General features: G+C 46.8%; 1 protein-coding gene across 2 annotated transcripts; it reads right to left on the bottom strand.

Moving 5' to 3' along the window:
* Positions 1-7: 7 nt before the first annotated feature.
* Positions 8-20,936, bottom strand: LOC112266508 (transmembrane protein 198-B). 2 transcript variants are annotated; one of them, XM_024444040.2, is made up of 6 exons: positions 19,509-20,936; positions 19,220-19,322; positions 5,119-5,405; positions 4,054-4,638; positions 3,084-3,289; positions 8-2,528 (listed from the first exon to the last, which is right to left on the bottom strand). In XM_024444040.2, exons 3-6 carry the CDS (start codon positions 5,282-5,284, stop codon positions 2,367-2,369), a joined length of 1,119 nt encoding a protein of 372 aa, XP_024299808.2. In that variant the 5' UTR covers positions 5,285-5,405; positions 19,220-19,322; positions 19,509-20,936; the 3' UTR covers positions 8-2,366. The 2 variants fall into 2 exon arrangements, with proteins under 2 accessions (XP_024299808.2, XP_024299807.2); XM_024444039.2 differs by having other exon boundaries at positions 19,504-20,936.
* Positions 20,937-21,818: the final 882 nt, after the last annotated feature.

Genomic DNA, 21,818 nt, shown 5'->3' on the forward strand with positions numbered 1-21,818 from the left:
CTGTGTGTGTGTGTGTGTGTGTGTGTGTGTGTGTTGAATTAACAGCCAAAGACATTGTAGAATCACTTTGTTTATCATATATAGGCCCATAAAAACACATGCTTTAATAATAATAATAATAATAATACTTTTAATAAGAAGCATGGAATATCACCAGCCTACATTTATGAGGCTGCACTCCTGAAGTCAAAATGTCAATAAATTACCTGATTAATAAATATACATACAGTACTTCAGAAAGGACACATTATTTCATATAAATAAAATCAAGTATCCTAAAATAAACCCATGAGAAAAACTAAAACAATCAAATTAAGCAAGAAATACAAGGAAAAAAGTACTGTAACAGTGTTGTTTATGTACAAGACAGAAGGTCAGAAGAATGCACACCGGAGGGAGATAGTGAGGAGTTACACATCTCTACTGTTTGTGCTGTACCGCCATCTCTGTCATAGCCTGGTCCCAGATCTGCTTGTGCTACCAAGCAAACTCCTTGTCACTCATTGTCATGCTAAAGCATGTTTGACAAGACATTGAGTGGCAAGGAGTTGACATGATGGCTTAAACAAGACTGGCACTCAGGCTAATTTGCTAACACTTCCTAAGAATGCGCTCTTCATAATGTACAATAAGCGCATAATAAGTGCTCATGAATAACAATTTAATCTCTATGCATTATAGTGCATTATACATAGCTCATAAGGCATTATACATGTGCTTATAATGCATTATTAAAGAAGCCATTCATGAGAAGTGTTACGAACTATGCACGTGGTTGTTAGATGTGGGGCGATCAGGCTAGAGGGGGATAGGAACCATTGTCTGGTGAGGTGAGGAGGACAATGCCACGGGAGACAGATAAGAGAGGGGGACAGGAACAGGAAGGAACCACTGAGTCATGCAGCCAGGTAGGTTTCCCCTGGAAGATTCTGGGAAAGGAACTTCCGATTCTTATACCATGCCCTGACACCACAGCCCAATGGGGGCAATCCTAATAATAACAACAAGCCTGTATTATATTATCACAGTCTGAGTCAAAGACAAGAATAAAACCATAGACGTCCTGTCATTTACTGATACACTACAGACAGAATGTTTTGGCCCATATTCAAAACACCAATGCACATTATGTAGGGGTTCTTTGTTAGGCTATCCTCTGTGACCTGAATGGTCCTCTCTGTAGAGTGGAGGGGGAGTGGTCAATACTCTCGTTGTATTGGTCGATCTTTTATTCTGACCCCTTTCTGTTTTGAACTCTTTATTGACCCCGTGCTGACTTCCTGTAGTGTTCCTTTTGGTAGAGCCCCGGGCAGGTTAGACCAATCCCCATCCACTGTTTCCTTGCTTGCTCCCTGATTGGTTCACTGTTGCTCCTCTGCTAGACATAGGCCTACCCTCATTCCTATCGCAACAACTTTGTTGTCTGTCACTATAATAATATAGCACGTTATCATATAGTCTCTCACATGTCTCATTCAGTGACCACTGCCGATAACCCCTATCCCACCGCTGAATGGTACAGTCCAAGTAAGGGCAATCACAAGGCACCCATAAATCCACCGGATCTCCCAACCTCCGTTAAAGAAGGGGGAGTTCAACCTGCTTTCCAAAGACGGATATCACCCAGCACCAAGAATGCATAATGCTTCCTCTTAAAAGACACATATTCTTCTCCTTCCCAGGAGGTGATCTGTTGTTGGGCTGGCATGGCACAGAGCATGGCACAGAGCATGGCACAGAGCAGGGGTGTTTATTACTAGTCAGTTCTCATCAAAAGGTCCCAACTCCATAGAAGGATGGAACCATAGAAATGCAGTACAAAGGAACTGCCTGTTGAGGACAGAGAACGATTTGAGGAATTAAGACTGCCGAGCAGTTAACACACTTTAAAATCTTTTCAAAATCCTGAAGAGAGACGATTGTATTCCGGTGTCCGTGGTAAAACGATGCCTCGTTCGAAACCTGAGCCATGCTTCTTTAAACGGTGTCCTGATGGAGACTGGCTGGAGGCTGGATGGAGAGAGAGAAGCCTCGGCTAACATCTATCCATCCAGTTGGAGGCCCTGTATTTCTCTCTCTGTCCACCAGGTCCAGTTCCACTGCAGTGTTTGTGGATGTGTGTACAGTATTTTCATGCATGTGGCTGGTGTGTGTGTGAAACAGAAAAAAAGAGTTTAGACCTTTACTATTCACATACTCTGATTGGCTCCAGCATTGTGGTGGGGGAGTGGTCAGTCAGACCTAAACTGCAATACAGGCCTACGGGGGTGTGGTCACACCTTTTGGGGGGTGTGATGTGGCTGCCAGATTCATACTGCTGTACAGGTTTCTGGGGTGTGTGGTCAGACCAGTGGTTAGGGGAGTGTTCAGACTCGTAGTAAGGGGCCTGCAGCCGCAGTGAGGGGCGTGGTGGAGCCGCAGTCATAGTCCACATCCACATTGGTGTGAGCCCCTCCCCCCATCAGTCTGCCCCCTCCAGGATACGGCCTAGCCTCCACCTGTCTGTCCCGGAAACTCTGGATGTAACTCTGTAGAGACAGAGAGAGAGACAGAGAGAGAGACAGAGAGAGAGAGACAGAGAGACAGAGAGAGAGAGAGAGAGAGAGAGAGAGACAGAGAGACAGAGAGACAGAGAGACAGAGAGACAGAGAGACAGAGAGACAGAGAGACAGAGAGACAGAGAGAGAGAGAGACAGAGAGAGAGAGACAGAGAGAGAGAGAGAGAGAGAGAGAGAGAGAGAGACAGAGAGAGAGAGACAGAGACAGAGAGAGACAGAGACACACACAGAGAGAGACAGAGACAGAGAGAGAGACACACACACAGAGAGAGACAGAGAGAGACAGAGAGAGAGACAGAAAGACAGAGAGAGAGAGAGAGAGAGAAAGAGACAGAGAGAGAGAGACAGAGAGAGAGATTAATATTGCATGTTAGATCAGTGATGACAGATAAAGGGAGAGGGAGCAAGAGAGAGGAAAAGATACAAAAAAATGTGATGAATGCTGATAAGACACTGAGCAAGAAGAGATGAGGAGAATGGACAGAGAGAGAGAGAGAGAGAGAGAGAGCACACTTGTACACTCACAGGCGATAGGACGTCCCCGTCAAAGCGTCGTATAGGGTTGGGTTTCCTGCGATAGGCGGGCTCAGGGTGCAGGGGTTTGGGAGGGTGAGAGCTGTGGGTGGAGTCTCTCTGTTGCTTATTCTTCCTCTTCCTGCTGCGGTCCCTCCGCTCCTCCTTCTGACGGATACGCATCAGCTGGACCCGCCGCTGCTGACGACTGATGATCACTGAGAGAGATGGAAGACGGGGTTCAGATATACACACACACACACACACACTGTACACACAGTCAAAGAACACACCTACACACGCAATGACACTGTGCAGCTAGCCAGCAGATGTTTTCAAACACGCACAAGAATGACCCAGCGCGCCCTTTGACAGTTGCCCTGCTCCACATGATTTTGTTCTGATTGTGTTCATCTTTTTATTTAGACTAGACAAGCAGAGCCAGGCACCATCTGGCAGCCAGGGAGTTCACCCAGCAATAATCTGCTTCACTCTCTCTCTCTCTCTCTTCCCCTTAAGCTACCTGCTCTTTGTCTCTCCCCCTCCCTCTCTTTGTTTCTCACTCTTATTCTCCTCTTTGCTTACATTCGGGCGGCAGGTAGCCTAGTGGTTAGAGCGTTGGACCAGTAACCGGAAGGTTGCTGGATTGAACCCCCGAGCTGACGAGGTCAAAATCTGGCATTCTGCCCCTGAGCAAGGCAGTTAACCCACTGCTCCCCGGACGCCGAAGACGTGGATGTCGATTAAGGCAGCCCCCCCGCACCTCTCTGATTCAGAGGGGTTGGGTTAAATGCGGAAGACACATTTCAGTTGAATACATTCAGTTGGACAACTGACTAGGTTGTCCCCCTTTCCTTTCAAGCACCTCTCTCTCTCTCTCTCTCTCTCTAATAAATAGCTCTGTCACTCTCAAAAGAAAAAGTCCACAACCTTTAGCATTGACGTCAGTGTAACCTCTCCAGCACCCCGATCTCAGACTCACCCTTGGTGTGGGAGTATCCCTCTGCTGTCACCTTCCACTGTATTAGCACTCCCAGGAGCGTCAGAACAGGCCACACCCCCAGCACCACCCAGGTGATCCAGCAGACGGGTCTCCCCCTGGGCGCCGCTTTCACCCTCTCGTACAGGTACAGCACCAGGGCAAACAGCTCCACAAAGTAGTCCAGCGCCACGGTGATCACCGCCGCCCCGAACACGGCCGTGGACACGGTGGTGAAGAAGCGCTGCCATTGGAGGGTGAGAACGGCGAACAGCATGCCCAGGCCGAGCAGCACCCCCAGGGGGACCCAGACCGACCTTGGGGGGCTGTTGGACAGCTCTTCCATGCCCACCAGGGTGGCCACAGCCACCAAGAGGCCCAGGAGGAGACCCACCATGAAGAGACCCACGGAGCGAACCAGCATGGTGACCAGGCCACAGAGGGTGCCGATGCCCAGGCCGATGCCCACAGAGGCCTCAACACTGAGCTGGGTGTCCAGGACGCGCTCCTTATAACACAACAGGAAGATGACGATGGAGCCGAACATCAGGCCCGTCAGGAACATCACCGCCTTGAAACAACGGTAGCCTGAGGAGAGAGAGAGACAGGGAGTCTTGTCTTGAGCACAGAGAGCCACCAAATTGTGTTCCTTTTAATTCTGCGGCCTTGAGATGGTCTTGTTTGACCATCTCTGTCATGTGTTTACCTTGGCAGTGTACATAAATCTACCACATCAATAGTTTTATTCAATTAAATTTGATTGGGATAGCAAGAGACATTTTTATCTGAGAGAGAGAAAGAGAGAGATGGGGGAGAGAGAGAGAGAGCGAGGGGAGATGATTACCCTATGCATAGCCCCGGAGCGGCTAAATTCTCCAGAATATTAGCCCAGTGTTGCTTGAAATAAAATCATCACTTGTGCTTCACCCTGTTTATCATAGTCTCAGAGAGGTTCTGCAGCAGCGTCAGATGAACATCACCACTGAGACTAGTGAAATAACTCTTAGCTCTTTCGTCCTTGGAAACACTATGTCCATACTACCGCTACAAATAATATATTTTGCTCACCGAAGAAGCAGTAGATGATGCCGAAGAGGCAACACATGGAACACACGACGGAGGGAACCACTTTGTAGCGCCGGCCCGTCTCCTCGCAGCCGTCCAACCGCTCAGGGTTTAGGTCCTGAGGGGGCGGGGCCAGCTTAAGCCCCAGCGTTTGCAGCGAGGACGTCATGGCGACCAGGGAGTGATGGAGTGATGGAGAAAGTGAGAACGAGAGATGGATTGGGGTTTTCAGGAGAGGGAGGAGGAGGGCAGGGAAGATTAGGGAGCATTTCCCATCCACAAGAATCCACCTGTAGAGACAGAGAGAGCGAGACAGAGAGAGAGAGCGCGAGACAGAGAGAGAGAGCGACAGAGAGCGAGACAGAGAGAGAGAGCGACAGAGAGCGAGACAGAGAGAGAGAGCGACAGAGAGCGAGACAGAGAGAGAGAGCGACAGAGAGCGAGACAGAGAGAGAGAGCGACAGAGAGCGAGACAGAGAGAGAGAGCGACAGAGAGCGAGACAGAGAGAGAGAGCGACAGAGAGCGAGACAGAGAGCGAGACAGAGAGAGAGAGCGACAGAGAGCGAGAGAGACGAGACAGAGAGAGAGAGCGAGAGCAGAGAGAGAGAGCGAGAGAGAGAGCGAGAGAGAGAGAGCGAGACAGAGAGAGAGCGAGAGAGCGAGACAGAGAGAGAGCGACAGAGAGCAGACAGAGAGAGAGAGCGAGACAGAGAGAGAGCGACAGAGAGCGAGACAGAGAGAGAGAGAGAGACAGAGAGAGAGCGACAGAGAGCGAGACAGAGAGAGAGAGAGAGACAGAGAGAGAGCGACAGAGAGCGAGACAGAGAGAGAGATCGAGACAGAGAGAGAGAGCGACAGAGAGCGAGACAGAGAGAGAGAGCGAGACAGAGAGAGAGAGCGAGACAGAGAGAGAGAGCGAGACAGAGAGAGAGAGCGAGAGAGAGAGACAGAGAGCGAGACAGAGAGAGAGCGAGACAGAGAGAGAGAGCGACAGAGAGTGAGACAGAGAGAGAGAGCGAGACAGAGAGAGAGAGCGAGAGAGAGAGCGAGACAGAGAGCGAGACAGAGAGAGAGAGAGCGAGACAGAGAGAGCGAGACAGAGAGAGCGAGACAGAGAGAGCGAGCGAGACAGAGAGCGAGAGCGAGACAGAGAGCGAGAGCGAGACAGAGAGCGAGAGCGAGACAGAGAGCGAGACAGAGAGAGAGAGCGAGACAGAGAGAGAGAGCGAGACAGAGAGAGAGAGCGAGACAGAGAGAGACAGAGAGAGCGAGACAGAGTGAGAGAGGGCAACGTTAGACATGTACGCATTTACTATAGTTGTTGTAAAATACCTCCACACAACACACACACACAGGTGTTAGGTAGAGCATTGATCAAGTTACAGAGGACAGGCTCCCTGGTGTTTGGATCAAGCATTTAAGTATGAATATCATCTCTCAACACATTGGAACAAACATCAGAGACACAGTCGTATTGCTCCACACGCACGTTCTTCTACTTGAACAGTGACTGACTCTCTCCCACACAAAGACACTGACATGTGCTTCATTAAAGCGCTCACCCAACGACCTCGTTTCCCTCATTCCCACTCTTCCTCCTTTGTTCTCTCTCTCTCTCTCCATCTCTCCAGCCTTCTGTGCGAGGAGGTTTCTGGGTCAGATGTTGGGTTTACATAAGGAGCCCAGTGTGTGTTAATGAGCTAGTCTCATGATATTCATGAGCTCCATATTGTTCCCAGCATGCATCCCTTCACCTCCCCGATACCTCGCTATCACTCACCCTCACCTAAACCTCACCCCTCTCCTCCCCTTTCTCTCTCTCTCTCTCCTCAACTTTATCTCTCCCATGGCAGGTTTCATTATTTCTCTCCAAGAAGGTGTGGCTCTGACAGCTATGGGGTTACTGCTAACAGGTTTCACACCATCTAACATCATAGAGGTGAAGGTGCTGCTTGGGTAGACAGTATTAGCATGTCAGCATTTACCAAGGCCTCTGCATATGCATCAACCAGAAAGCCAGGTGTGTGTGTGTGTGTGTGTGTGCGTTTGTTTCTCTATGTGGCTCAGTGCCAGTGTCAGGCCTGATCAATGGCCCAGCATGAAGCTGTGTGTCTGAAGTGATGTATCATCCACCTGAAGGCAGAGTAAACACATTGATGTGAATAAACTGAAGCTGCAATAGGTCTCTGTGGGATACCGGGTCTAGTGAAACATCCATGGATCCCTGGCTGACTCTACAGTGTCAACTTGGATTTATCAAACCCTCCCTGAGGTATGGATTAAAAATAGAATTGTGGGTTGGAGGCCTTCTCTTTTGCACTACGCCAACATGTACTGCGCTAAAACTGGATTGGACAGGACTCTACGTATGCAGTAGGTGTGTAGACGACATGATTAGCTATTGCGTTATTACATTAAGAAACGTGTCTAGTTAGGGTCGCTAGTTTAGATGGAAATGGACAAGGAGAATAGGATCTCGCTGTCTCCTTCTGCCGCTGACTAAATCCTTCCAACCCCATAAGTCACATCTAGCTGCTCTCCTCTCATCCAGACATGTTATAATAATCATCATCTTTCCGTGCGGATTACACCATCTCAGCTGAACACCCGAGAGCGGGATGGAGCGCCACTAAGCTGTTCTAGCAGCAGATCCAGGGTTAGAATAGAGAGTTTCTATGTTCACAAGAGATCCTCTGTTAAAACAAACAGTTCAGTTTAAAACAGCTTGGCATTCTTCCACAGTAACACATTCCCACTTCCTGTCTGTTGTCATGACGACAGGAGGATGTTTGGATTCCCGAGCATGTCCTTGTCCAAGTTGCTTGTCTGACCAATGGGATAGCTGCCTAAACCACCATAGCAACAGTCAGAGAGCCAATCAGTGCCAGTCTGGCTGCTCCTCTCTGTTGGTTAGTATCTCTCCGTCCTCTCCTGTCTACTTGTTCACAGCCTTTCAGCTCTCTCCCTTTGACAAGTCCCCGCTCATGTCAGATGTAAAACAATGACTCAAGATACAGAACGCAACACATAGTGGCCTTGCTGGATTCTTTTGCCTCACACTCATCCAGTTGTGACAAAAGACTAGAGTGCGTGTGACAGTGTGAGCCCGAATCACACGGGGGAGATGTCCGTCAACGTCGTGGAGTTGGTGTGCGAGAGTAGCGAGCGTCCATTCACATACACCGTATAGCGTATGCTAGCTCACGAACGTGAGGAGAGTTGTAAACTCGTAAACCCGTGCCGTTTATAAAAGAACTAGATAAGTCTCGTTCTTTCCACATAGCAGTATTCTCTCTTGAAATCCGAGTTCCAAGTTATCCAGCCGTAGACTGCCTAAGCTATATGCCAAGCTATGGACGAAATCAACAGGTAGGCTGCAATTGTTTCACTGATATTGATAAACCTTAGCATTCAGCCCGATACATTTTAAACGACATATTTAGTCTACTTAGCACAGGGAAGATCATAACAATTCCTCTTGAATAATTTTTTCTACAAACGACCCTTTCCATCTTTAGACCACATTTGATTCATTCGAAACCAAGGCTCCTGGACTTTGGCTTGAACTGTATTAATCAAATTGGCTGCAAGTCGATGCCAAAACTAGAGGCTGGTGTGAAAGTGTGGAATAGTGTTAGATCCTAAATTTAGTCCCAGCCATTTAAACTCCATATGGAGTGTCTATACACTGGTGATTACCTGGACAGGGTGGAAACTGCAAACACACTCATTGAATGGCTTTCCACATCATATCTTTTTTAGAACAGAATCAATCTAGTAACTGGCGTTTTTCCTGGTCAGGTCACAGGTTCAGGGCAAACTCGGGATCTAAGAATATCATATGATAGAGGGCAATGTGGTGTGGATAAAACCATGGTATTTATATACTGTAGGTGCTGTGAAGTGTAGCAGCCTATCCTGTGAGATGGATGGAGTCTGTCCACTGTCCAGCAGCATCATGTTCTAGTCTAGCAGACATCCAGCTGGCCTGTGTGTGTGTGTATACTGTCGATGACTTCCCCTCAGCCAGTGGGGCAACCAGAGCAGACAGCTGTACTTGCTGACATCATCTCATCTGACAGATGCTCAAATCTACTCAGCCATATGTTAACAGACAGCATTAATATAGCTACTGTGAACCCCTCTTATGTGGTGTCTGCTGGTGTGGACAAATTAGAGACTTCACTGAATGGACTGTGGGCTTTACAGGTCAACCTTGTCATAGGAAAATGACATAAGCATATGTGGAAAGAAGGCACGTTGACAACATTATACTGTACCTGCCTCCCACTTCTACTCACGAATGTTCAAAAGGCACAATATGAATACATTTTGATTCCACTATTTTCTGACACATTTTTCATCATGAATCTTGTTCTGGAGGAAGCTCTGCAGAGTGGTCACTAGCAGGCACAGCCACAAAGTTATGAAATCTGATTTTAAACCCAACCCTAACCACACTGCTAACCCTCATCTTAAATTAAGACCAAAAAGCTCATTTTAGTTTTATCCTGCTCTCTCAATTCAGTTCAATTCAATGGGCTTTATTGGCATGGAAAGCCAGTATAAGGGTTTGTGCTCAGGCTATAATCACCTCTAGACTGAGGGTTTGTGCTCCCTCTCTACTCATTCCAGGGTTTTACTTTATTTTGACTATTTTTTACATTGTAGAATAATAGTGAAGACACAAACTATGAAATAACACACGTGGAATAATGTAGTAACCAAAAAAGTGTTAAACAAATCAAAACACATTTTAGATTCTAGCCACCCTTTGCCTTGATGACAGCTTTGCACACTCTTGGCATTCTCTCAACCAGCTTCGTGAGGTAGTCACCTGGAATTTATTTAAATTAACAGGTGTGCCTTTTTTGAAAGTTAATTTGTTGTGTTGTGACAAAGTAGGGGTGGTCTACAGAAGATAGGTATTCCGACGCAAAAAACACATATACAGTCACAAAAACCATCAAGCGCTGCGATGACACCGGCTCTCATGAGGACCGCCACAGGGAAGGAAGACCCAGTGATACCTCTGCTGCAGAGGATACGTCCATTAGAGTTACTGGCCGGAGAAGTTGCAGCCCAAATAAATTATTCAAGGTTCAAGTAACAGACACATCTCAACATCAACTGTTCAGAGGAGAATTAGGCCTTCATGGTCAAATTTCTGTAAAGGACACCACTACTAAAGGACACCAATAAGAAGAAGAGACTTGCTTGGGCAAAGAAACATGAGCAATGGACATTAGACCAGTGGAAATCTGTCCAAATGTAGATTTTTGGTTCCAACCACTGTTTTTGTGAGTCGCAGAGTAGGTGAATTGATGATCTCTGCATGTGTAGTTCCGACCGTGAAGCATGGAGGAGGAGGTGTTATGGTGCTTTGCTGGTGACACTGTCCGTGATTCATTTAGACTTCAAGGCACACTTAACCAGCATAGACACAGCATTCTGCAGCGATACACCATCCCATCTGGTTTGTGCTTAGTAGGACTATCATTTGTTTTTCAACAGCACAATGACCAGGCTGTGTAAGGGCTATTTGACCAAGAATGAGAGTGATGGAGTGCTGTATCAAACGACCTGGCCTCCACAATCACCCAACCTCAACCCAATTGAGATGGTTTGGGATGAGTTGGACCGCAGAGTGAAGGAAAAGCAGCCAACAAGTGCTCAGCATGTGGGAACTCCTTCAAGATCGTTGGAAAAGCATTCCAGGTGAAGCTGGTTGACAGAATGCCAAGAGTGTACAAAGTTGTCATCAAGGCAAAGGGTGGCTACTTTGAACAATCTAAAAATATATTTATTTGTTTAACACATTTTTAGTTACTACATGATCCCATATGTGTTATTTCATAGTTTTGATGTCACTATTTTTCTGCAATGTAGAAAATAGTAAAAATAAAGAAAAACCCTGGAATGAGTAGGTGTCCAAACTTTTGACTGGTACTGTATATATATATATAAATATGTATGTGTGTGTGTCTATACAGAGGGATGACAGTGAAAGGGGTGGGATCTCTCAGTATAATAGCCCTGCCATTTTGGATTGATTCTAGTGGGGTGGGGAAGAGAGGGCAAAGAGAGGGGCTAGGAGGGACAGGAAGCCATGGCTTTAGTCAGCCCCAGATCATCTTGCTGAGTGCCTCAGCTCTTAGCAACATGGAGATGAATATGTTTGACTGTATGTGCGTGTGTGCGTGTGCCTGCAACGCTCATAAGCCTCATTCACGAACAGGACCAATCTCTATAGTACTCTCTGAGAGAGTTGCTCTTAGCTGCTTCTACACCTGCATTGCTTGCTGTTTGGGGTTTTAGGCTGGGTTTCTGTACATCGGCTGATGTAAAAAGGGGCTTCATAAATACATTTGATTGATTGACTGATGTGTGGCACCACAGTGTAGTGACTGACTGTATGTTTAGGATGGAAATGTCAGTGCTTCTGTAGAAATGTCATCAAAGCCTTCAAAAAGAGGGCTGACTAACAATGGGGGTGAGAATTCTAACAAAGTCTTCCGTCAGTCATTTAGATACAACAATGATCAGTACTGAATGGTGTATGTGGGTGACTGTATTTCTGAGTCTGTGCCACAGTCGTCGTGACTGACGCCTAGCCAAAGCGTGTACCAAATAAGTAGCCCAGTGAATGACTGGAGATACGCTGACACACACACAGTCCGGATCCCCCCCCCCACACTGCCCACTCAAGCCTCCTCCTCTTCCTGCAAAGCTGTTGTCGTGCTACAGCCTGGCAGTGCAGTCTGGAGGTGATGTGCTGACTGGTGACTAGGCACAACCCACCATACAGGAACTGGACTCGCTCCAGTCTCCCCACACACAACCAGCAGGACATCGGCTGCATCCCAAATGGCACTCTATTCCCAATATATTGCACTTCTTTTGACCTGAACCCAGTGCACTAAATAGAGAATAGAGTGCCATTTAGTACGCAGACATAATATAATACTCATCCTCCTACAGCTCCACAGACACCTTTTGGTATATGCTTAAGAACAGTATGTACCTTGGTGTGTGTGTGTGTGTGTGTGTGAGTGGCTGCCTCCATTACTCCAATAGCAGATTGCACTAACCCATTTAGTCATCTCAGTGTTCTTGCCAATAAAAACGTGTCACTACAGATGACAGTCTCTCTCTTTCTCACAATTACACAGTGTCGTGAGAAGAACACCAGTGGACATGTCACCGTGTATGATCATCCCACTGTGGTGAGTGGGCAACAGCAATAGCTGTGACACGTGTGATACCCAGCACAGGCTTGGCTTCCAATGCCAACCATATTTAACTTTTTATTTAAACTAGGCGAGTCAGTAAAGAACACATTGTTATTTACAATGATGGCCTAACCCCCCGGCCAAACCCGGACGACGCTGGGCCAATTGTGCGCAGCCCTGTGGGACTCCCAATCACAGCCGGATGTGACACAGCCTGGATTCGAAACCGGGGGCTGTTGCACTGAGATGCAGTGTCTTAGGAAGCCATATAGCTTAACTCTCATATGTACGACCCCACATACACTCTATGTCCCTTTGTAGCATTTCCCAAGAACATGGGGTGAGAGCAGGAAGTGAATTACATGAATGAGACCTGAGACTACACAGAAGAAAGAAAAAGGGTGAATAAGAGTGAAAAAGGAGAAAAAGAAAGAAAAGAAAAAAAGATAGGCCAGATCTAACCAATGGGCTCCCCATTCCCCAGTGTATGCTTATATAACCACTTCATAATGCATTACTCACTGTGTTACTGCTGCTGTGGGCTTAAGTCTGTCGCTGCTACTAAATGTCTTTTATAGACTTCATCAGATTTTTTCCCACTGTGTTACTGCTGCTGTGGGATCTGGTCTGTCGCTGCTACTAAATGTCTTTTATAGACTTCATCAGATTTTTTCCCACTGTGTTACTGCTGCTGTGGGATCTGGTCTGTCGCTGCTACTAAATGTCTTTTATAGACTTCATCAGATTTTTTCCCACTGTGTTACTGCTGCTGTGGGATCTGGTCTGTCGCTGCTACTAAATGTCTTCATAGGGTCGCCCAGATGTTCTTGCACTGTTTTGGAGCTAGGAGGACAATTAGTGTGCTTTTCAAAAAAATACAATGAAGCAAGTGCACATTTTCTTCAGGAAATATACACTTTCACGTTCTATTTCTTCCATCGGGTGTAACTATATTTGTGTGTCCAATCCCACAGTCCCACAGATACAAACTGTGTTTCCGGTTGCGTTCCTTTTTTTGCTTCCGATCTCCTCCTTCATCAACTTCATAATCAGTAGTCTGATCAAGTAAGATTGCATCATTCCATTCTCTCATTTCCTTGGTCTCTCCCTTCCCCTAATCGGTAGCAACAGATATCTTTGGGTTCGCGGGTCTTATCTCTTGTTCTCTCCCCAATTGAATTAAGGGCACAACCTAGTGCAGCAGACACGAGGTTATGTAGAACATTTTGAGATCAATGAAGCCTGGCTGGTCCCAGATCTGTTTCTGCTCTTTTGCCAACTCCTTATGGAATTGTTATGCCAAACATGTTTGGCATAACAATGACACCAAAGGAGTTGGCAAGAGCAGAAACAGATCTGGGACCAACAGATTTAGATCGCACACTTCCTATCAGAGACACTTTCCGACGAAGAGCTACAACTCGTGGAATTGGACACAAGGGTTTAGCGGCGATAACAGTGACAGTTATCAATCAATATAGCTGTTCAATTCAACCCTGAACCTCTAAAGCCGCCCGCACATGTCGATCAATATCCATCACTGATGTCTGACTGACTGTGGTCGCTGTGGAAACGCGACAGGCTGTGCCGCCGTGGTAACTAGAACAGCTGTGGCGGCAAGAAAGATCATTGGTGTGTATGTCAACACCATAGAGAGGGCACGGTGAGAGACAGTATCTCATGTGTTTCCCCCACACACAGTCCCGTAGGAGCCAGGCTGCTGTGTCGGGGCACCATAGGGACAATGAGAAACACTTGAGGGGGCAGCAGATAGTGATTCAACTAAAATGTCAAATTCTACCAGAGAAAGGAGACATGGTGTTAGACTTGGCACTTCAGGCTCGTTGTTGGCCTATTTATTTGTCCTCCGGCTCTGGTTTTGATACTAGGCCCAGGCAGAGATTCTCCATGAAGGCCCAGGCAGAGTGGTGTGGACCTGGGTTAGACGAGGATGTCTGGCCTTGGGATCACCTGGTTAGTCGGTGGCCCAAAGGTGGCACATAATGGGCAAAATACACTGCTCAAAAAAATAAAGGGAACACTTAAACAACACAATGTAACTCCAAGTCAATCACACTTCTGTGAAATCAAACTGTCCACTTAGGAAGCAACACTGATTGACAATAAATTTCACATGCTGTTGTGCAAATGGAATAGAAAACAGGTGGAAATTATAGGCATTTAGCAAGACACCCCCAATAAAGGAGTGGTTCTGCAGGTGGGGACCACAGACCACTTCTCAGTTCCTATGCTTCCTGGCTGATGTTTTGGTCACTTTTGAATGCTGGCGGTGCTTTCACTCTAGTGGTAGCATGAGACGGAGTCTACAACCCACACAAGTGGCTCAGGTAGTGCAGATCATCCAGGATGGCACATCAATGCGAGCTGTGGCAAGAAGGTTTGCTGTGTCTGTCAGCGTAGTGTCCAGAGCATGGAGGCGCTACCAGGAGACAGGCCAGTACATCAGGAGACGTGTAGGAGGCCGTAGGAGGGCAACAACCCAGCAGCAGGACCGCTACCTCCGCCTTTGTGCAAGGAGGAGCAGGAGGAGCACTGCCAGAGCCCTGCAAAATGACCTCCAGCAGGCCACAAATGTGCATGTGTCTGCTCAAACGGTCAGAAACAGACTCCATGAGGGTGGTATGAGGGCCCGACGTCCACAGGTGGGGGTTGTGCTTACAGCCCAACACCGTGCAAGACGTTTGGCATTTGCCAGAGAACACCAATATTGGAAAATTCGCCACTGGCGCCCTGTGCTCTTCACAGATGAAAGCAGGTTCACAATGAGCACGTGACAGAGTCTGGAGACGCCGTGGAGAACGTTCGGCTGCCTGCAACATCCTCCAGCATGACCGGTTTGGCGGTGGGTCAGGCATGGTGTGGGGTGACATTTCTTTGGGGGGCCGCACAGCCCTCCATGTGCTCGCCAGAGGTAGCCTGACTGCCATTACGTACCGAGATGAGATCCTCAGATCCCTTGTGAGACCATATGCTGGTGCGGTTGGCCCTGGGTTCCTCCTAATGCAAGACAATGCTAGACCTCATGTGGCTGGAGTGTGTCAGCAGTTCCTGCAAGAGGAAGGCATTGATGCTATGGACTGGCCCGCCCGTTCCCCAGACCTGAATCCAATTGAGCACATCTGGGACATCATGTCTCGCTCCATCCACAAACGCCACATTGCACCACAGACTGTCCAGGAGTTGGCGAATGCTTTAGTCCAGGTCTGGGAGGAGATCCCTCAGGAGACCATCCGCCACCTCATCAGGAGCATGCCCAGGCGTTGTAGGGAGGTCATACAGGCAAGTGGAGGCCACACACACTACCGATCCTCGTTTTGACTTGTTTTAAGGACATTACATCAAAGTTGGATCAGCCTGTGGTGTGGTTTTCCACTTTAATTTTGAGTGTGACTCCAAATCCAGACCTCCATGGGTTGATAAATTTGATTTCCATTGATCATTTGTGTGTGATTTTGTTGTCAGCACATTCAACTAAGTACTTAAGAATATTTCATTCATTCAGATCTAGGATGAATTATTTTATTGTTCCCTTTATTTTTTTGAGCAGTGTATATAGGATCCTACTTCAGTAAATCCTGCCTGGTATAGCAGATAATGGCATAGTGACAGCAACTGTCACGTAAACCCAACTGGCTCTCATCAATGGGTCAGCTAGCCCATCAGACTGGATGAACTAGAAATCTCTTCATTCTGCCCATAAAAGGGGGTGGTGGTGATGGTGGGGTGGATCCGGGGGCAGATAGAGAGAGCGATGGGTTTATCTATGAGAGCTTTGTGTGTCAGTGGACATGGCCATGAATGCTACCAATTGTTTCCCCCAGCAGACTGCGGAGACTGCAGCTCCTACACTCTCTCTGGGATGGAGTTCCTTTGGAGTCGTTAATGAACTGAACAGACCACTTAACGCATCTCTCAAAGAGACCCAGGCAGTCTGGTGGGAATCTAAGCGAGTTGAATTCCTTTTGTGTGTGGACCTAGAGGTGACTTGCAGTAGTTGTATTATTCACATAGAAAAGAGTCTCTCGCTCTACTGACTCTTCTAATTGAATCAACTCACCTGTATCTGTTCACGAGGCCAAATGATTAAGGTCCAGAAACAAGGGCTAGACCTTAGGCAGTTGTAAAACTAAATCCAGCATATTACTGTTTGTGCTCTTCATACTTATGATTCGGGTTAGTCCCAGTCTGTGTCAGTCTGGTGTGTGTGTGTGTGTGTTCTGAACGTAGACAGATAATGTGATTGGGACCTGCTATCTGTATCTGTAGCCAGGGGGAAGGACAGCAGAGGACTGGATGAATGCTATTACAATTCCACCTCATTCACAGCCCTTGTGCATACACGCTACACCTCTCCTCAATTCACATCCCTTTCCCTTATTCACTCTCTCCATCTTGGTCTGTATCCCACCACCTTTTATATTGCGTCTTCGGCCATCATTCCTTCGTACGTGTGCATCCCATCCCCCCATCTCTTATCACGTCTCTACGTTCTCTCTGTCCTTCTTCCTCCATGTCCCTCGCCTTGAGTGTGAACGCTGTTATTAGTCTTTACCTCGCGTCGTCATTGTTACATAACTGGGACAGTTGACCAACAAAGCCTCCCGTCTCCCCACCGTCTTCAAGACGCTCCTGCAGTGTAGGCCCCTCAGTGTTCACGACACTTCCCCCTCACTGAACCCCTACGCCACTCTCTCCCTGTGCACCCCGAGGAAGGAGTTCGATAAGATCCCAAAAAACATCCCGCCCTTGATCATTCAGGAACGGTATCTTGCGGCATGATGATTCAGCTCGCCACATCCTCATCCTTCTATACTCTCAAATGTGTGTTTCCTCTCCTCGTCTCTTCTCTTTGCAATGGTTTGAAATGCATGACTGGATGATTTGTTCCTCGAATTCAGAGGCGATGATGGGAAGGGAATGAGAGGAAGTCGTGCACTTAAACTACTGGCAGCCTGACACTTAGCCATCATTCGACCACACACACAGGAGGCAATAAAGGTATCTCCCTCTCTCTCTCTCCGAATTAAGTCATTTCATTTAACGCAACAATCTAAAAAAAAAAAAAACATCTCAGCAGCTCATCAGGACATGGGATTAGAGCATCATAGCTACGCTCATCTCCATAATTAAAAAAATTCCTTCATCTCCATAAATCTGTGTACAAAAAGGTCCCTCACAGAAGGAGAGGTTTTCAGAATGTAAAACAAAACACCGGTCTGATAAAAGCAATACGACATTTGTGTGCATGTCAATGAGACTTCTGCTTCTCAGTTCCTCAACTCAGGCTGCACACTCATATGACCCTGACCTCTAAACTAACACTGTCAAATAACAACACAGCAACGACCTCTGTCGTGAATCAATCAATCGTCTTCATGAACTCCCTCATCAGTGGAGCTATCGTGAAATTCAATCAACGCAGTGATTCATTAATGGAATAAATCCCATGCAATTAGACTTGTTTTTGCTGTCAAAAGAACAATGCTTCCATTGGTCGATATGACAACACATGACAGTTAGGATGCCAATAAAAGGTCACGATGAGGACAGACAGACAGACCGTGGTAATTAGATGGTCACTCAGCCACAGTGCTTTGTTCCTATGTAGGTCTATTGACATTGACTGGTGCTGCCTGGCCTGTTCTGAGAAGGGGTTGGAATTTCCAATTGGATCAGTGTCGGGGCAGGTTTGTTTGCAGGGCACGGCTGTTCCACTGCTGCCATGGAAATCAATGGGCAAACGTGCCACTCAATCTCCTCCACTGACAAACACGTGTACTCACGCGCGCACACACACACACACACCTTTCCATGTGTTATCATAGCCTGCGATTTCTCTGGAAGACAGATGTTCACACTAGGAGACAGAATCTACACGAAACATGAGAAATATGGAGAGAGATAGAGAGAGCGAGATCAGAAAGAGAGAGCGAGATCGGCTAAGAAAGAGCGAGAGATATGAAACGAGAGACACACACAGACGCCAGATTGTTGTCAACAAGGCTCAAGATGCTGTCTGTTTGTTTTTCCTCTAGGATCATTCAAAGCAGTGTGCACCACCAACAGGCTAAGGAAAACCTCACGGCGTGAAGGCTGTGGGGCTGACAGATCGACTCCCTCACTAGAATAATAACACACAGACAGCCATACAGTGATATCCTGTCTGTTAGGCGACAGAGCAGGTAGTATTATCTTCAACGTGTTTACCCTGTGACTCAATGACAACTGGACGCTTTCTTTCCACAACACACCAGTGAGAACTAACGACGATGTTTCCCTGAGCTAATAGCCTAGGCGTTTAGCTCAGTGGGCTATTCCACAGCATTGGAATAGCCCACTGAAACCCAGTCAGTCACTCACACCTCCAGAGGCTCAGCCTACCTATCTATTTAGACTGGATGTATGGCGGTGGCATTTCCCTGGTTTGCGCTTTATAATAGATTATGCTAGGTTGACTTACCAAAGCGTCTACACCACATTTGTATTGTAATGTAACGGACAATGACCCCGTGATTGAAGCACCATTGACTGGAATGGAATCTTTGCACACTTGTGCTTTGTGGACAACATGGACAATGCAGGAATTAAATGATGGACTTGATGCTATAGTGCCGTCGGACTTGTAGAGGTCTGACCTGATTAATTAGACGTAAACAAACATTCCGTAGGATCAAATAATGCAACATCTTTCATTTGAAATTAGCGACCGAACCAATTGCCATCGCAATTGCCGTTGAGTAGCTAGTCCAGTGGGAAATGGTTCGGCCTGGGATGCCCGCGGCATGGAATGTCCACTCGAATGGTTCCTATGATGAACAAATAGAGAGGCGACCCGTCTGCGGCAACTCACCATCGAAAAGCCTCAGCATCCTACGAAGCACTGCCCCAACCATTCTGTCCGCATCTTGTCCAAAAACGACTCCTTCGGCGTCCCTCATTTTGATACTCACTCCCTGTGAATATGATAGACAAGTCAAAGCCCACAAGGGCGCGACCGATGATCCTAGCTTCTCCAGTTAATCCAACGTAGCCAGGCACACAAGGCAACTGTAGCCTAATTCAAAAATATACAGTGACTAGTCGACATTTATACAATATATACTATACTTGTATAGCATCATCTTAGAGATGTACCCTACATCTTCGTCCAATCCACATTCGAGGCTTTGCAGAGTGCCGACAAGAATAATAATGAGCTACCAGAGGGTACGGAGGAGACATATCGCATCAATAGGCTCATGCCGGGGCATACCATTCTGGGGCATACCATTCTAGGGAAAAGTGCAGGGCTGGATGGATGAGGATAAGAGGGAGGAAGCGCTCGAGGACAAAATATGGAGGACAGTGGGCCCGACCCATGTGAGATGTTCTGCATACACTTCTTTTGTTGAACTATTCTAAACATCAACTAAATACATCCAGTGTTCGGAGTTGCCTTTACGTAGCTGTGGCAGTGGTCCATATAGGTTACTTAATAAATATGTCTAGGTTGGCTATGGGCCTATAATATAGCCCACATGTGAGATGTAAAATGTAGGCCTAATCATCCATAAAACTGCCGACAGTATTGGTGCCTATGTGGCCTGTACTGTAAAAAAAGATATGCTTCAACAAGTTACAAGTAAATTAGTTATGTTCTAAATAAATAAAATAAAAAACTACATTTGTTGAAACCAAATATATGATTCAACGCCAACTGTTATGTTATATGATTAACAAATCTATATTTCAAGTTGCAACCTACTGTATTTAACACAACTTACTTTTCCCCTTTAGTTAAACCTAATAAATAACATCAATACAAACAAATATTTAACATAAATAAAAACCCATCTTTTAATCTGTGTATGGACCACAGAGTTTCCAGCACTTGTTAAATGCTAATATAGGACAAAGGAAAACAATGTGGGCACATAAGTTCACATTTCATAGAGACTTTTAATGCAGTAAAAGGTTGATGGCCAATACCCTAGACAAATATTCAAAGTGTATTAGCATCTAATGATATTATAATGCCCTTCACACACACACACACACACACACACAGTGATACATTTCTCCTCAACACCAATGTTGAGTTTTAAGGGGCAGTAAGTATTGGTGTCGTAGTAAAGGTCAACAGAACAAAGGTCCCGGTCCCACCTCTTTTAAATTTTTTTTTATTTTTTAGTTAAGAACAAATTCTTACTTTCAATGTGGGCACATAAGGAACAGTGGGTTAACTGCCTGTTCAGGGGCAGAATAACAGATCTGTACCTTGTCAGCTCGGGGATATGAACTTGCAACCTTCCGGTTACTAGTCCAATGCTCTAGCCACTAGGCTACCCTGCCGCCCCACCTCTGATATGCCCGATATGAATCAGATTTGATTTGAGGGCATAGCCACAGGAAATGGCTATGGTGCTGAGGGTGCTACTGAGGGTGCTACAGGTGCTGAGGGTGCTACTGTGAAGGACCTCGGCGTTACTCTGGACCCTGATCTCTCTTTTGAAGAACATATCAAGACCATTTCAAGGACAGCTTTTTTCCATCTACGTAACATTGCAAAAATCAGAAACTTTCTGTCCAAAAATTATGCAGAAAAATTAATCCATGCTTTTGTCACTTCTAGGTTAGACTACTGCAATGCTCTACTTTCCGGCTACCCGGATAAAGCACTAAATAAACTTCAGTTGGTGCTAAATACAGCTGCTAGAATCCTGACTAGAACCCAAAAATTTGATCATATTACTCCAGTGCTAGCCTCTCTACACTGGCTTCCTGTCAAAGCAAGGGCTGATTTCAAGGTTTTACTGCTAACCTACAAAGCATTACATGGGCTTGCTCCTACCTATCTCTCTGATTTGGTCCTGCCGTACATACCTACACGTACGCTACGGTCACAAGACGCAGGCCTCCTAATTGTCCCTAGAATTTCTAAGCAAACAGCTGGAGGCAGGACTTTCTCCTATAGAGCTCCATTTTTATGGAACGGTCTGCCTACCCATGTCAGAGACGCAAACTCGGTCTCAACCTTTAAGTCTTTACTGAAGACTTATCTCTTCAGTGGGTCATATGATTGAGTGTAGTCTGGCCAGGAGTGGGAAGGTGAACGGAAAGGCTCTGGAGCAACGAACCGCCCTTGCGGTCTCTGCCTGGCCGGTTCCCCTCTTTCCACTGGGATTCTCTGCCTCTAACCCTATTACAGGGGCTGAGTCACTGGCTTACTGGGGCTCTCTCATGCCGTCCCTGGAGGGGGTGCGTCACCTGAGTGGGTTGATTCACTGTCGTGGTCATCCTGTCTGGGTTGGCGCCCCCCCTTGGGTTGTGCCATGGCGGAGATCTTTGTGGGCTATACTCGGCCTTGTCTCAGGATGGTAAGTTGGTGGTTGAAGATATCCCTAGTATAGTGGTGTGGGGGCTGTGCTTTGGCAGAGTGGGTGGGGTTATATCCTTCCTATTTGGCCCTG

Source organism: Oncorhynchus tshawytscha, linkage group LG14 (genome assembly GCF_018296145.1).
Source record: "Oncorhynchus tshawytscha isolate Ot180627B linkage group LG14, Otsh_v2.0, whole genome shotgun sequence".
Taxonomy (NCBI): domain Eukaryota; kingdom Metazoa; phylum Chordata; class Actinopteri; order Salmoniformes; family Salmonidae; genus Oncorhynchus; species Oncorhynchus tshawytscha.

What these genes read in the sequence shown, in the direction of transcription:
- LOC112266508 (XM_024444040.2), bottom strand. Translation starts at nt 5,284, where the DNA reads ATGACGTCCTCGCTGCAAACGCTGGGGCTTAAGCTGGCCCCGCCCCCT. An exon ending in GGGATACTCCCACACCAAGG is followed by an intron (nt 3,290 to 4,053) that starts GTGAGTCTGAGA and finishes CATCTCTCTCAG; the next exon opens with TGATCATCAGTCGTCAGCAG. An exon ending in ACGGGGACGTCCTATCGCCT is followed by an intron (nt 2,529 to 3,083) that starts GTGAGTGTACAA and finishes CTGTCTCTACAG; the next exon opens with AGTTACATCCAGAGTTTCCG.